This window comes from Tupaia chinensis, unplaced genomic scaffold, assembly GCF_000334495.1.
Source record: "Tupaia chinensis unplaced genomic scaffold, TupChi_1.0 Scaffold000251_1, whole genome shotgun sequence".
NCBI lineage: Eukaryota > Metazoa > Chordata > Mammalia > Scandentia > Tupaiidae > Tupaia > Tupaia belangeri.
The window spans coordinates 5,214,198-5,231,024 of NW_006159731.1; the positions used below are offsets into that span (position 1 = coordinate 5,214,198).

The 16,827-nt window shown below is 38.3% G+C and overlaps 1 protein-coding gene across 3 annotated transcripts in view; it reads right to left on the bottom strand.

Annotated features, from left to right (window-relative positions):
• Positions 1-16,827, bottom strand: part of ITGA1 (integrin subunit alpha 1) — a 209,285-nt gene that overhangs the window by 63,877 nt on the left and 128,581 nt on the right. For all 3 annotated transcript variants that reach the window (XM_014588003.2, XM_006149026.3, XM_006149027.3), the window contains exons 12-15: positions 11,351-11,493; positions 9,028-9,171; positions 6,792-7,049; positions 4,136-4,266 (exon numbers count right to left, since the gene is read on the bottom strand). In XM_014588003.2, the coding sequence (XP_014443489.1) occupies positions 4,136-4,266; positions 6,792-7,049; positions 9,028-9,171; positions 11,351-11,493 (676 nt within the window). The remainder of the gene's footprint in view (positions 1-4,135; positions 4,267-6,791; positions 7,050-9,027; positions 9,172-11,350; positions 11,494-16,827) is intronic.

Genomic DNA, 16,827 nt, shown 5'->3' on the forward strand with positions numbered 1-16,827 from the left:
ATATATATATATATACACACACACACACACACACACACACACACACACACACATTTATATTTACATATATACAATACATGGGCACATATATTGCACATACACATGCATACATTTTTTAAAAAATACCACTATATAATGAATAGCTTGTTAGCACTTATATATTTTTGGGAACACTGTTTTTAATGGCCCTATACTATACCAGCATATTCACATTCCAGAATCTCTGTATTCAGTCTTCCCTTATTGTATATTTAGCTTAAATTGTAAAGAAAAAAAATTCGGAGGGTGTGCGCACTCACCAGAGAGATACAGAGAGGAGAGGAGAAAGGAACCCCCTTGGGGAACGATCAGGACATAATCCCTTCTTCTTGTCTCCCTTCTTTCTGAATTTTCACATGAATGCAAAAGCGCTTGGTGTTTTCTTTTTTAAGTCAACCTACTTGGCCATGTGAGATCCAGCTCTCTAGTTTCTAGACACAGGCTGACCCTGCTTAATTTTTTTTTAAGTTTATTTATTTATTTTTTAAATCTTAGCCGTTCTGACTAGGTTAGGTGGTATCTCATTGTACTTTTGATTTGATTTTTTAATCTTCAACATTCTGACTGGGGTTAGGTGGTATCTCATTGTACTTTTGATTTGCATTTCCCTTGTGATCAAGGATGTTGAACATTTTCATATGCTTTGTGGTTCATATGTCTTCCTCGGAGAGTTGTCCTCAGTCCATTTTTCCATCTTTTCACTGAATTGAATTTTTTTTTTGCGGGTAGGCTGCTCTAGTTCCCTACATATTTTGGTTTTCTCCCTCCATTTCTGTGGGAGAGTTTACAAATATATAGTAATTGAATGCAAAATTAATAATAAGAAAGAAAGTTCATTCCTCCCATAAACAAGAGCAAGAGAGAAAGAAGGAGACAGAGAGAGAGACAGCACCCAACAGAGGCTGCGATCCACCCCTCGCCTCAGCCAGCCTGGATTCCAGGCATGCATGTGCACCTGGCTGTACAGGAAGGGCCCGGGATTTTCTGTGTGCCCAGCACTGCTGAGCATTGTACCACCAGTTGGCCTGAGTTAAAGTTCTTTTTTAAAAAAATGGTTATTACCTACAGCTTTGTGATAACTCCAAAGATCATGTATCTTTAATTATGTTTCTAGATCTTATCTTTTTATCTTTTAGGAGGTAAATTTCTTATTACAAAGTATGACTATTTTAAGGCATTTAAATACATATGGACAAATACTTCCTAATGAGTTTTAGATAGTTTACCCTTTCATTGGCAGTGAGTAAGTATGTATAATTTTGGGATCAGCAGTTGGTGTAATGTCGCTGGACTCCCATGTAGCTGGCCGCGGTTCGAGTCCCGGACCCGGTGGCTTAAATTCACACTGGGAACATGTGCGTGCGTGCCCAAGATCCCAAGAGAAGAATAGAGGAGAAGGGATTGTGGTGTGGCCATCCTCCCTGGGGGGTGATTTCTCGCTTTCTGTCTCTCTCTGTCTTTCTGGTGAGCAGACGCGCCCTATGGCAAAAACCTCTTCAGAAAAAAAAAATGAGTATGTATAATTTCATGTAATAATATTTTAATAAATTCTGCAGGCCTGAGGCTGTGTTGACTCTCCCCACCCTCTGCGTGCTTTCTGTTCTAACCAGGTCTTTCCAGGTGCCATGGCTGTCAGTCTACCTGACAGTGCCCTTGTCATCTGCTCCGGGATGTCTTTGACTGCCTCTGCTTACTGCCCGCCATCTGCATCCACTTTCAGTCCCTGCTTTAGATGGAAGTCTTCATCTTCACATCACAATATCCTGGTTTGGGCTGCTCTGCTTGCAGTGGGGCCTGGGCTTTGATCAAGACCTGATTGTCATTCTGGTCCATCAATAATAAAGCCTTAATTTCAGGGTGGTAGATGCCCAAAATTACTTTACAAAGCTTCATAAGATGCTCTTGAAATTTAATTGGAGAATAGAAATTGCCCTTAAAGCACATCTTTTTTTTTATATATAAAAGGGTGAATCCAATAAAGATGTGTGAACCAAGAGTATCATAATACATTAATTCAGGATTAACAGTTCTAACAAAAGTAGAACACTGCTGACTTCTGGTTTTGAATCTTGGTTTTGGATGTGCTCTCCCCCAAATCAAAGTTACTCTGCTTCTCTACCTTCCCCTTCCTTGGGTATCACATTTCAGCTTTATTTTCCTTCCACTCTACAGTCAACAGAATGGTAACTTAACTGTGCAACAGAGGGTGCATGCACTCGCCAGGGACACAGTGACGGAAAGAGAGGTAGGCAGCGCCCTCTAGTGGGGAATAGCCACGGTGCAACCCCTTCTTCACCTCTCTATCCAGCCCAGATTTCGAGCATGCACATACATGTGCCTGGTGTGATTTTCAAGTCACTGGGGCTGGGATTTGAACTGTGTTTAACCATGTGGGCTCTGGCTCCCTTAACAATGAGGCTATGGGACTGGCCCTACTGTACAATGACCTCCTTAAATTATCATGAAGTCATCTGTTTTCACCTCTGGCTTCAACTCTCTGTCATATTTTATCTGTTCTAGATGAATGCTGGGGAACAGATCCCTGAGGTTTGTTTCCATCTGATTTACATTAAATCAATACATTAATTTGAAAGAATCATCATGTGCATTTTCCATTAAGTACATGTATAAATATACAATTTATGTATCAAATCCTTCTATTATATTTTTACTGAAGTTTGTAATATTTTCCAAATTATCCTCCCAATTTCTCAATAAATTAATTCTTGAATATTTTAGTAATTTTAAAAATGGAATCCTTCTTAAAATTGTATTTCTTAGCAGGTTAAAGTTATTATTAATGTTATTAAGTTAAAAATATTTTCTTAATAAATTAATTAATAAATAAACCTTTGGGGGGGATGGGAGAGGTTTTTGCTACAGAGTGTGTGTGCTCTCCAGAAGGACAGAGAGAGACAGAGAGACAGAAGGTGAGAAATCACCCCCCAGGGTAAATGGCCACACCACAATCCCCTCTCCTCCTCTATTCTCCTCTCAGGATCTTGGGCACACATGCACCCATGCCCGGGGTGAGTTTAAGCCACTGGATCCAGGACTTGAACCATGGTCAACTACATGGGAGTCCAGTGACATAGCCATCACACCAACTGCTGGTCTCAATAATTAAACCTTTCTTAATGTACATATCTGACTAGTGACTTGACTTTTACAGATAACTGAAAAGAGTGGTCAATTTGAGGATACAGGCATTTTAAAGGCCAAATTAAAAGGACATGCATTTATGCTTGATCAATAATTTTAACACAAACAGTATTACACAATTTCTATGTTTTAGGTAAGTGTATGAAGAGTCAATTCCTATATATTAGTAAGCAAATCAAAAGTTAGGGCTTGGGACCAGCAGTTAGCATAATGGCTATGTCTCTGGGCTCCCATGTAGTCGACTGCGGTTCGAGCCCTGGACCCGGTGGCTTAAAATTCATGCTGGGCACGTGTGCATGCGTGTCCAAGATCCCAAGAGGAGAACAGAGGAGAAGGGATTGCGGTGTGGCCATCCCCCCTGGGGGGTGATTTCTCGCTTTCTGACTCTCTGTCTCTGTCTGTCTGGCGAGTGCATGTGCCCTGTGGCAAAAACCTCCCCCCCAAAAAAAAAAAGTTAGGGCTTGTTTTGGGGCAGGACCCATGCCTTAGTGGTTAAGGGAGCCAGATCCCACATGGCTGGCTGCAGTTCAAGTCCTGGCCTTGGTGACCTAAAAAACATGTTGGGCATGTGTGAGTCAGTGCCCAAATCCCAGCAGGATGAGAAAAGGAGGAGAAGAGATTGCAGCATGACCATGCTCCATTGAGGGGTTGCTATCTTCCTCTGTTTCCCTATCTTTCTTTCAAAGAATATCTATTCTATTGTTAAACACATAATTGATACCTAAATTGTGAGTTTGTTCTATTTATTCCTTTAACATGTTTCTGTGTTCTCAAGATTTATTGACTCTTTTTGTTGACTTAAAAGCTTGTATTTTAATAAGGCATAAAAGGAAATAGATATTTGGTATGCTATGAGCCCCAATCACACACTGAGCTCTTGGAACCAGCTGTGAAATATTAGCTCTGATTAATTGGCTGTTATTACACTACATACCAGAAGAGGGCAGCACCACCAAGGCCCCCGATAGTCACATCAGTCAGACCATCTCCATTTAAATCCATTTCTCCATGAATAGATTGGCCAAAAAACTTCAGTGTCTCACCGTCCCCACCTGATGGAATACGCTGTGAAAATCCCAACAGGGAGCTTTGTCAGAAGAGTCTTTTCAAAACAGTTTCAAACACATCTGAGAGCTTACATTGGTTAACAAAAAATTAGAATGAAAGATCTTTTAGGAGCCTGCTCAAGAAGACCCTCGTGTGGCGGCAAGAGACAACACTCAGATGTTCCCAAAGGATATTGTTCTTTTTATAGTACAGACAAAATCATTTCAGGATTATGACACTGGGAGGAGGACGGGATTATCTAACGTCATCCTGTCTAATCCTCAAGAGAAACATTATGAGCAACTGGCTCTGCTTTCTAGTTCCTGTTCAGTTCCATTACGTGAGGTCTTGAGAGGTACTAGAAACCTTGAACACATACCATACAAGCCAGCTGGGGAGAGGAAGACTGACCTAGGGGTCAACATGGGGTTCATTGAGCTTTCTAGTTTGGTATAAACAACACATGTCATCAAATACATTTTCCAATGTGCAATCTTCTTTACTGTCTGTCAAAAGTTGTCCTGGGGACCAGCAGATGGCATAATGGTTACATTGCTGAACTCCCATGTAGCTGACCATGCTTCAAGTCCCAAACCTGGTGGCTTAAAATTCATTCTGGGCATGTGCGTGTGCCCAAGATCCTGAGAGGAGAATGGAGGGGAAGGGATTGCAGCATGGCCATCCCCTCTGAGGGGTGATTTCTCACTTTCTGCCTGTCTCTCTCTGTCTCTCTGGCGAGTGTACATGTCCTATAGCAAAACTCTCTCTAAAAAAAAAGAAGAAAAACGTTGTCCTTAAAGGGAGGATGCACTGGGCTCAGTTCTCTCAACGTATCCACATTTGGGGAGACACTAATGGATACAGAGTTCTTGAAGACTGATCTGTGTACATTACCATTCATAATATGTTTGATAACTTTACTTCTTGACTTAGCTTTGGTTCAAGCTGGTACTATATTAATATTTTAATAGAATCTAATGGCAATGAGAATAAACTGATGAATCCTCCCTACTCTTGGGATTTTTTCATCTTCCTGATTTCCACTTAAATAACATAAATTAACAGCCAAGAAAGCCAAGCCAAACGGAAGCATTTTTCATGCGTAAACATGTGTTTCACTGGGAAGTATTTCCTTATTTTTTCAGCAAACAAAGCAGGAGATATCTGCCTCCTTGATTCTGAAGGGGTCAATTCAGTCTGATTCTGAATCGTTCTATGCACAGGGGCACCTCTGGTTCCCATGGAAACGAGTAAGTGTATCCTCATCTATTCCTTGAGAAAGCATTTTGCCAACAATTAAACAAATCCAACCCTAATATTTTCTTTTGTTGTTGTTTAAAGCTGCATCTTGATTTACTGCCACTTTCTAAAATAAATTGTATATGAAATCTATTCAATTTGCTAATGATTAAAAATTCTTATTTTTCTACTTCAAATGCTACTTCATTAAATCTGAATGATTAATACTGAAGAAATAAAGGGCAGAACACAAGAAACCTCTTATTACATTTGCTGATTTCATCACGCCCCAGTGGTAATAGTGCCTGTTTCTAGTTAACTAAAAAAATACCACGAAGATTACTAACAAACAAATCATTTATTGGACAAAGAAAAGAATTGTAACTAAAAGAAGCCTTTAATGCTGTTCACTATTGATGCCATGACTTTATGGAATCTAAGCACAACTTTGCAATACATTAATGAATTTTGAGAATTTTGTTGAACCAAAAAGAACACTCAAACTTAAAAGAAATAATTCATGTTCTGATTTCATGTTATATAAGCTAGAAAATAGCAAATTCTATTTTATTTATAAGTAAGTGTTAATGCTTAACCAACTATAACCACTTAAAAACAGTAATTCCATTAGAATTCCTTTAAACTTGCCTATATTTGTAGTGTACTAAGCACTTCTGTAAATTGATGGCTTTTGTCATGTAGAAAAAATTACATTTATGGATTAGAGCTGTAAACTGACGATAAATTTAAAACAGAAATAACAATAATGCCCTGTAGGTTATGCTAAATTATTCAAAATTCTTTTCCAAGAAGTATTGCTTGTGAGAAAATTATAAACCTTTAGAAAGCCCAATTCATTTGGTGAAAATATACCAATTTAATTGATAAATTCAAGGCAATTTTATTATAACAACATGGACATTGAATATAAAAACAAAAATCCCAACTCCTTTATTGGCTACATAATGTAATTATTGCTGCCTTCTTTAGAAAGGGGTATCTTCTGATTAGTTTGGGACATCCTGCAGATGTTAAATAGCACTGCTACAAAGTATTCTTTTGTGTGCATGGTTTTACTTTTTTACCATTTCAAAAGATCAGTTCCTAGAGACATGGAAAACAACAGAAAGAAAGTAGATGAAAGTAGAAAACACAAAGCAATTCTTCTATGAAGAACCCTGGGAAGAGAATTCAGTCCAGTTTCCCAATAGAGTGAGGCAGGCAAGGAAGTCCCAGACAGGAAACGCATGGCATGGAACCCACCTATCCCTGAAGGGCAAGAATCTGTAAGTTTAACTCCTTACTTGTGCATAGTCCTTCCTTAGCGTCTTGCCACTTCCATGATAAATATACACGGCTCCTCCGTGATCGTCCTCCAGTGGCGCTCCTATCACAACGTCATTAAACCCATCGAGATTGAGGTCCTTCACAGCAGCGATGGCTGTTCCAAAGCGAGCCCCACACGGCTCATTTTTGTTCTCTTTTGTGCATGAATTGTGCTTCAGAGATGAGCAGCAAGTCTGCTTGATAGGCTCCAGGCTCATTTGATACTGAAACCGTGTCTGGAAAAAACATGAGCAGGATTCTTACGGATCTCTAGCATTACTACAGAAGAGCAGGCTTTTTCAAGCACATACGAAGTCAGTGCTATTTAAAACCACTTGTGGGCCAGTCCTATAGCCCGGTGGTTAAGAGAACCAGATCCTATATGGCCAACAGTAGTTCGAATCCTAATTCTGACAGTTCGAAAAACATGCCATGCACAGGTGTGTGCATGCCCCAAATCCCAGTAAGATGGAAAAATGGAGAAGGGATGGTGGCATGACCACACCCCACTGGGACATGCATCCTTCCTCCCTCTGTGCCTCCCTTCTCTCTCTACAACCACATACATGCACACTCTGGCAATTAACAAAAGGTTTATATAAATGCTAAAGTATGCAAAATTTTTTGAAAATTGTCCCTAGATCAGAGTAAAGTTAGGGATTTCCAAGGACAGACTATGGAAGCATCATAAAGAATTTATACTGAGGATTGTAATGGGGTCTATTTATAATGCAACTGAGTGAGCATGTAGTTCATAACATCTTTTTAAAGCCAAAGAACCGAATGTTTAAAGCCTTAATTTGTGCCACTAGCTGTTCTTCACCAAATATTGTGCATTTGAGAAATCTCTTATATATTCACTCTTGCAGGACAAAGAAAAAAGAAACTGATGGTTCAAAAAGCAAACTTTCTCTAAGGTTCTTAAGGGTGGGGGTAGACAGGAACTCGAGACAGAACCTTTCAAAGGTAGAAAAGAATATCCTTTTTTGGAAAAAAAAAAAGTCAAAGGGAAAAGCAGCATAGTACCAAAAAGTTGACAGAGGATGCCAAAGAAAGACATACATTTTATGACTTAGTTAATATGGAGACTGACCCCATGGCGTAGTAGTTAAGAGAGGTGAATCCCATGTGGCCTACTGCGGTTCAAATTCTGGCCCAGGTGGTTCAAAAAACATGCTGGGCACATAAGCATGTGTGCCCCAAATCCTGAAAGGATGGAAAATGGAAGGAGGAGGAATTATGGCATAATCATGTTCCACTGGAGGGTGCCTTTACCCATTCCCTCTGGCAAGTACTCCTTTCTGGCTATTACAAAAAGACGACAGAAAGAAAATTCATTGGCATTTTAAAAAATAATTCATATAGGAGTGAATCTAAGAATTAAGGAAAAAAATAAATATATAAACACTGTCTGCTGGAAAATTCTTCAAATTAAAAAATTCAAAATTCCATCCAACAAATGATACCTAAAGTCAGGAATGGAAAACAGACTCTCACTCCTGCCCAGTGAAGTATTCCAAAGACAGAGTGGTTTCCTGGAAGTATCTGGTGTTTTTGCCTTGAAACTCACTTCTTCCTTCTACCATCCTACTCAATGTAACTGCTAATGTTAGTCACTTCCAGGCCAAAGCTCGGGAATGGTTACTTTGTAGGTTTATTTACTTTAGAAAGACTTATACTCACATGCTTTATCTCACATACTGTTAAAAAAGAACTCACACTACCAAGCAGAAAATATCTAAAAATTGAAAAATATTCAAGAGCTATTAGGATTTTTTTTTGTTTGTTTGGAGAGATTGTTGCCATAGGGTGCGTGTGCTCGCCAGAGAGACAGAGAAACAGAGACAGAAAGCGAGAAATCACTCTCCAGGGATACCATCATGCCACAATCGCTTCTCCTCCATCCTCCTTTCGGGATTTTGGGTTTCAAGCTACCGGGTCTGGGACTCAAATTGCAGTCAACTACGTGGGAGTCCCGCAACATAACCATTACACCAGCTGCTGGTCCCAAGCTATTAGGATTTTAAATGTTCATTTCAAAACTAAGAGGTTGGTGGGATAGATAGGTCCAGAAAGATTCTTTGCTCATTTTTCCAAAGTGAGTGAAAAATAAGAATTTATTCAAGCATTTCAATAAGTTAGCCACAATTATTCAAAGTTGAAAAAAAGGGGAAGAGATTTCCCTGGGTCTCCACCACACTCGGATGCCATTACCTGATTCAGCGTGTACACATACACTTTCCCCTGCTCTTCCTTCTCTGTTCCCATGTACATGGGAGCCCCGACTAGAAGAATGTCAGTATTGGAATCTTTATCAATGTCAACCGTTGTTAAAACACTGCCAAAATAGGAGCCAATCTAGGGAACAAAACAAAACAAAAAAGCTAATGAACACCGGAAATTCTCAAGGAATCTAGGATCTGCATTTCTCTTAATGTCTGCCAATCTGGAAGAGTATTTGAGATGCCTCTGGCAAAGGAAATTAACTATAGAAGCAGAAGCTACCTGAGAGTTCCTTCATGGCTCTTGCATGACTCCAAAGAATAGTTTCTTCCATCCACCAGGATGGGCAGCTGTTACAGAATTCACAGTTTGAGAGTAACAGAAGTGATTTCCTTCAGATTCCCTCCTCACCTCTTTCTCCTCTACAAACAGATGAGTAATACTATAGCAATATTTTTTTTTTCAGGGAAATAAAATGAGATGAAGAATAGAAGTCATTTTGGGATGATTTCATATGTCTTAAGTATAGTAATATCAAAATATGAGATAAATTCATGAAAAAGAGCTGAATGGTCCTAGGATTCTGGTGTGGTATATTTTACCTTATAGTCTTAGAAGATTGTTTACAAAACAAAATGATTAAGTCTTATTCCAGCAGCTCTGGAAGACAAATGAAAAATATAAAATGACTGCAAGGGGACCATTCCCTGTAGTAATATATGAGGGGTCTTCCAAAAGTTCCTGGAAGATGCGTATTATGAGAAAACTATTCATCAATTTCAATATTTTTGCAACAAAATAAACTTATATTTTAATTCCATTTTTCTACAAGGTCCCTTGTGTAGCTCTTTGAGCTAGGGATCTGTGTTAGGGAAAAGCAGGAAACTTACATGCCATTATGTAAATGTTTAACTTTTTCAACTACTGATCTGTATTTAATATTTGATGTTCCTAATAATTCTCTTATTGAAACTTCTTGCACTGGCTACTATGATTTACTCTTGTTCTCCTGAATCTGCCCCTGCATCACAGAGAAGCCATTTTTTTCCCATGTATGCTGGCTCCTTTCCTCATACTATCCCCTACATTTTGGCCTGCTCTAGAGTTCACACCTGCAGTTTTCTTTCCCTTCTCTTAGCTTAGCTTACGAATCTTTCCCAAACATTTTCACTACCATGTATTGCAAATTTCATTCTTAAAGCTTTAGGTAGACATTATAAGACACTGTTAGACAGCCTGATAATGGTAGGTTTGGACTTATGAATGCACTTTTCTACAGGCTTTTGAAGGTCACAGTGACTTGCAACTGACACGTCCCATGCAGAGATCCTGGAAGCTATGTCTATGCATGACGCTGTCATAAAGATTCTGACTCTTGGAGTTTGTTGGACTTCAAAGTCAGAGCAGTTTCTGGTCCTGCCTGATGTTGATCTCCCTGCACTTGGGCTAGATTGTTGTATTGGGCCACAGCAAAGCCTCCCAGAGGGTGAGTCTGATGCAGTTCTGCCCTTCTCGGCTAGCGGTTGGCCAAGTCTTAGTGAAGACTAAGAAGCCCCCCACTCCCCACCGTGAAGACTACGAAAGTTAATAAATTCTCATTGTAGAATATTCATGAAATAAAGAAAGCTATGAAAAAGAAAGTTATCCAAGTTTTTACAATTTAAAAAAAATGAAAAAAAAGCATAATATTTATGTCAGTTTTTAAAATATTTGTATATATTGTTTACATATTGCATGCAAAATTTCCTAAACTAATTTTCATATTCCATATTACCTAGTGAGAATTTTCTGAGTTTACATGTTATAAACAACTTAGTATTACCTCCAGGATACATTCCAAGTTCTTGTTTACCATGCAAAACTTTCCACATTTGGATCCACATTGTCTTTTAACTCTGTCACTACTCTTTCTACATTCTATCTTTTTATCTAGACTCAGTCCAAATTTCGTCTCTTACTAAGACTATTTCTGCACTAATTCCAGCCTTAAACAATCTTTCCATCTTCGGAATGTACTATCTGTGCCCCTGATACTTTCATGCTTCTAATGTTCTATTGTATTGCATATGTTGTATATATTTGGACATCTGTCTTCATCTATTATCCACATCTTACCTTCACCTCATCCCACTCAAACATTCATGAAGTCAAAGATGCACACACTTCATATTGCTCCAAAGAACCTAACATGAGGCCCATTCACAGCTAATACTGAATATGTGGGTATTACTTTTTTAAAAAAAGTTTAAGATAGACAGTTGACTTACATTAAAGTATGAACGGATTCATTTAAAGCGATGTTTTTTGAGTTTACCTGTTCTCCACTGAGTGCCTGGAGAATCTGGATGTCCCCGTCTTCCATCCTATAGACGATGACCTGGCCTGTGTGATTGTATCGCGGCTGTCCAGCAATGTAAAGCACGTCTCCAGAAACAGTGGCAGAGTTCACCGTGTAGCCTAACAAAAGAGGGATTGCAGATACACTAGCTGGCCCCTTAAAGTCCGCATGTCATAAATTAAAAATCACTTCAAATGGTTGGGAGAACCATTTTTATATGAACTCTTTTTCTAGAAATATTTCTTAAAATGCACATAAGAATTTGTTCTGGTAGAAGCTTTGGATGTACTGATTGTCTATCACAATTGCTTTGTCCAGAAAAGGTATTTTTCCTCTACTCTCCTTTGTTTTCATTGTTTAAAGATAACAAATAATATAATAATGAAGACAGAAAACTGTACAAAAAACTCTTCACAACCCCAGTTCGCCACTTTGTAATAAATCATATTTCACTTGGGTATACACATAGATACAGATGTATTTTTGGACATATACATACCTATCTCTATATATGTGACAACATCCCTTTTTTCCTACTCTGTTGTGGTATCCAGTTCCATAACCTATTTGCCCTGTTTCATGCATTCTTGAGTTTCTCTCACCACCCCCACATTTTAATAGGTGTTAAACATCAACTATTTAAACAGTTCCTTTTCCTTAATTTTTTTTTTAAAGAGAGATTTTTGCTATAGGGCATGTGCACAAGACAGAAACAAAGAGAGAGAAAACAAAAAATCAGCACCACCTCCCACCATGGGAATGGGCATACCGCTATTCCTTCTCTTCCAATCTCTTCTTTGTATTCTCAGCATGCATACACAAACACCCTGAGTGAGTCTCAAACTTCCAGGTCTGGGACTTGAACTACTACTAGTGCCTTAACTACTGTGCCACCTGCTGGTTCTCCTTGCTATGATTCTAATTTGGATTTGTTTGGTTAATAGCAAGCTTGAAGAACTTTTTATTTCTGATCCTTGCTCTTTTTAACTGGTCTTTAAGATTTTGAATTCTTTTTTTATTTTTCTACTCTTTTTTTTTTTTTTTTGTAATTTGCATGTATTTTATTTTGAATTAATTCCTGGGCCATTTGTTTTTGTTTCTTTGGTTTATTCTGGGATATCTTTTTCTTCTACGAAACCTCCTCTTCTTATTTGGGAGCAATTCATTCTCTTTCAGTAAGGATCATTTGAAAGTGGCAGGAGGAATTCCTGTATGGGTTAATTCTACCATGAGCGCTTCTTTTTTCTTTTCTTTCTTTCTTTTTTTTTTTTTTTTAACAATTATTTAACTTTATTACTGCTGTTATTTTGTATTAACCTTAATCTATTGTATGGCACAGAATAGAGAGAGGTAGGGGGAGAGAAGGAAAGTGAGAAAGCATGCTGCCAGGTCCGGGACTCAAACCAGGGTCAGCCATGTGGGAATCCCATGCCTTAACCACCATGTCACCTGCTGGTCCCTACCATGAGTTCTTAAGTATAGTCAGCGCATCTTGGGTGCTTTGGTCTCCTGTACATGTTAAGTGACAAAGACTCTACATATAGATCTTTAAACTCAGTACTGTTCTGTGCATTTTTAAGCATGTGCAGCAAAATTTCAGCATTTATTTTGAGCCATAGACCCTCTGTCCAAGCCCTACTGTTTGGCTTGGGCACACCTACCAACTCCACCATTGCAAATGCGGGGTGGCACACATTGCTTCTATAATAAACTGCATCTTTCAAACACTTGGTGACTTTTTGGATATTCACACTCTCTCAATGTCCTGGGCAATTTCATGAATGCTCTTAAAGTGAACACAGAGATCTGAACATCTTAATTTGTGTGACTTTGTGTTTTTTTTTTTTTTTTCTGGGACAAGTGACTAGATTGCCATAGACTATAAGGCTCTGAATTGTATCATTAAGGCAGTTGATTATTATAATTACTAGATTGATTTGTTGTGTCTCAAAAAACAGGTAAATAAATGACAAAAATTATCGCATGCAGACTTAACTGTACAAAAAGAAAAATATTCTAATGACTATAGCTGTTCCTCAGTGGAGCAGAAGGCAGATTATTTTTCAAAATACAACTCAACAGCATTTCTTACTGAGAGTAAGATGATTACTACCAACTTACCAAACATTTTACTATAAGGTAAGAGTGCCATTTTCTTCCAAAACTTCAAAAAGATACAGAGGTTTCTGGACAAAAATACGTTTATTCTGACAAGTGCTAAAGGAATACAATTTCTCAGACATACCGTCCTTTATGAGCATTTCCCTCACATTCTCATTTCTTCATGTTTTTAGGTTTTAAAAATTATTACATGGAATAGACTGGAAAAGAGTCGTTTTAAACCTGTTACATGTTGTGTTTTTATATTACTGACCACAATATAGCTTTAACAATAAAAACTTTAGGGTTGTCTTTATACGTACATGAAATAGAAAAGAAGAAGGTAAAAACACGGGCTGTTTTATTTCATGCCACTCTACTAAGAACTCTAAAGAAGGAAGTGGTGTGAAATAAATTATTAGTACTAGTTGATAATTATTCATTTTTGTGATTTTCAGAGCTATATATGCAAATTAATAAAATGGCCTTTTAAAAATGAACTGTAAGCTTCATTTGAGGCTCAGGTTTATTTAATTATTTAGTTTGTTGCTTTGATCATTTGCAGTCAATCACTAAAAGCACTAGCTGAAATTCTCAGAGACAGTAACTCACCAAGACTCAGGTGTCTAAAGACAACAAAGAAGAAAAGGAAAAGAGAGCCAAGAAAAGCCTAATTTCAATGAAAGGAAAGTAATTATAGATATTTAAGCTCAATATTGTCCCCTGGAAAAGAAAAGCATAGGTGGAAGAGAGAGGAAAAATGGAAGGCACAGTTTTTTGCATGCATGTATGAAGAATAAAACCTGTCTGTTCTCACTATTCACTTGGAAAAAGTGCAAGAGTCTGGCGAGGGAACTGGAAAGCGGCATGATTTGTGTTCCATGCCTTTGCCTGTATGTTTTCCTTTCCTGTTGGAATCTGTCTGGCATGATTAAAAATCCTCAAACCAAGGGAGGAGGAGGCAGGACACACCATTTTAGTTCTTCTCACTGTCAAACCCACCTGCTAACCACATACTGGCGTAGGCATTTACTGAGTTACAGAGAGACGGGTGGCGACTGTATCCTGAGAAAGACATTCAACAGCTTTGGTTCCTACTTCTTCCCGCTCATTGTCAATTGGTGTATGAACAGAAGACTTTAGAGAGTATCTACCTTTTACTTTTCTTCCTCCATAAGATTTTTCATAGCTTTATAATTTGCAATCCACATTGATTTCAGGATAGTGCAGTAGATGTTTTCTTAATATGTGAACCACACTAGGAAATATTTTAAAAGCCTTATTTCAGGGGTAGCAGATGGTGTAGTGGTTATGCCGCTGGACTCCCACATAGCCAACTGTGGTTCAAGGCATGGTGGCTTAAAACTCACACCAGGCTCTTGTGTGTATATGTGCCCAAGATCTCAGGAAGAGACTGGAAGAAAAGGGATTGTGGTGTGGCTATCCCCGTCCACCCCCAGGGGTGGGGGTGAGATTTCTCACTTTCCTTCTCACTGCCTCTGTCTCTCTCTTCTGTGAGTACACACACCCTAAGGCTAAAACCTCTCCAAAAAAAAAAAAAAAAAAGAAATTCATTTCAGATTTACAGTAATATCTGGGAGAAAGCCGATTATATTAACCCCCCTTCTTTCCTAGGTGCTTTTTTCTATTTTGAATGGAATCTTACATATATTAGACTTTTTATTGGCAACCGTCTTACACCCTAATTTGTGACTAAGTTAATGAAGTGATTTCTGAAACAGAAAAGAAAAAAAAATCCATCTCAACACACTGTAGACAACATGTCAAAATTTCCTTTGCTGGGCAGAAATGAGTCATATTTTATAAATACTGTGGTCAGGAATTAAGGTTCTTTTAATTTTGGTCTCTTACAGTGCTATCTTTAAGTCTTGAATTCCCTAAGCTTGCTTTAAACAAACATTAACCCCAACTCTTAGATAGTAACAGATTTATATTCTTAAACATTTATTTATTTATTTTTACTTTATTTATTCACTTATCTTAATTTGATCAGAGAGGGACACAGAGCGAGAGAGAGAGAGAGAGATAGCAAGAGAGAGAGACAGTGAGAAAGCAAGCTACCAGGTCTAGGATTCGAACCATGGTGGGCCGTGTGGAAGTCCAGTGCCCCTAACCATGGCGCTACCTGCTGACCCCAAAAGTTTGTTTATTTTTAAGAAATGCCATCACATAAGAATAACTCAGAAGACTAAAAATACTATAGTATTATTAATTAAACTGTATGAACTACCTAAGAGTAGAGACAATGTCACACACATCTTTGTGGACTTCATACAATGTACGTATTTTGTAAATACTCAGTGCTGATTAGTGATAGTGTTAATGAAGCTATTATAATTATATATAACATAATATATTTACTTTTCTACTGCTGCTATAACAAAGCACCACAAATGTGGTGGTTTAACAGATTGCAAATTTATTATCTTGCAATTTTGTTAGTTAGAAGTTTGTCATGGGTCTTCTAAGCTGAAAATCATGACGTTGGCAGGGCTGTCCCTTTCTGTAGGCTACAAGGGAGAATCCATTCTTTGCCTTTTGTAGTTTCTAGAGATGACCTACATTCCTTGGCTCCTGATCCTCCTCTGTCTTTAAAGCCAGTAACATTGCACCTTCTGGCCATCATCCATAGTTCTGTCTCCTTTGACTACATTCAGGAGGGGTTCTCTTATGTGAAGGAAGCTTGATTACATCAGACCCAGCCAGATACCTCAGGATAATCTTTGTATTTCAAGATCCTTATCTTAATCACATCAGCAGAGTCCCCTTTGCCATTGAAGGTAATATATTCACGGGTCTAGGGATTAGGACGTGGGCATGTCTGTGGGGTAATTATTCAGCCTACTATAACACCAATCAAAGGACTACTTATCATATAACATTATATAACAATAAAGTAATAGACGTCTTTTAAGTATCTGTTAGCAAAATACTGAGCACTTTACAGTCATTATTTAATCTTTGTAACAACCCCAATAATATATACAGTCTAATTACTTCCATTTTAGAGATAACCAAATTGAGGCTTTGAGGGGTAAAGTAATTCACATAGGGCCACAGCCAGGTGCAGAGTCAGAAAACAAACTCAAGTCTGTATGACCCAGAGTCATTTCTCATTACACATTCGGTGCTGTAATCACTTCAGATCTTTAGTATCATAGGATCAGAAGCTTAATTTTATCTTATTTATTTATTTAATGTTTTTGCCCCAGGGCATGTGCATTTACTAGAGAGAGACAGAAAGAAAGAAAGTGAGAAATCCCCCCTCAGAGGGGGATGGCCATGCCGCAATCCCTTCTCCTCCATTCTCCTCTCGGGATCTTGGGCACACA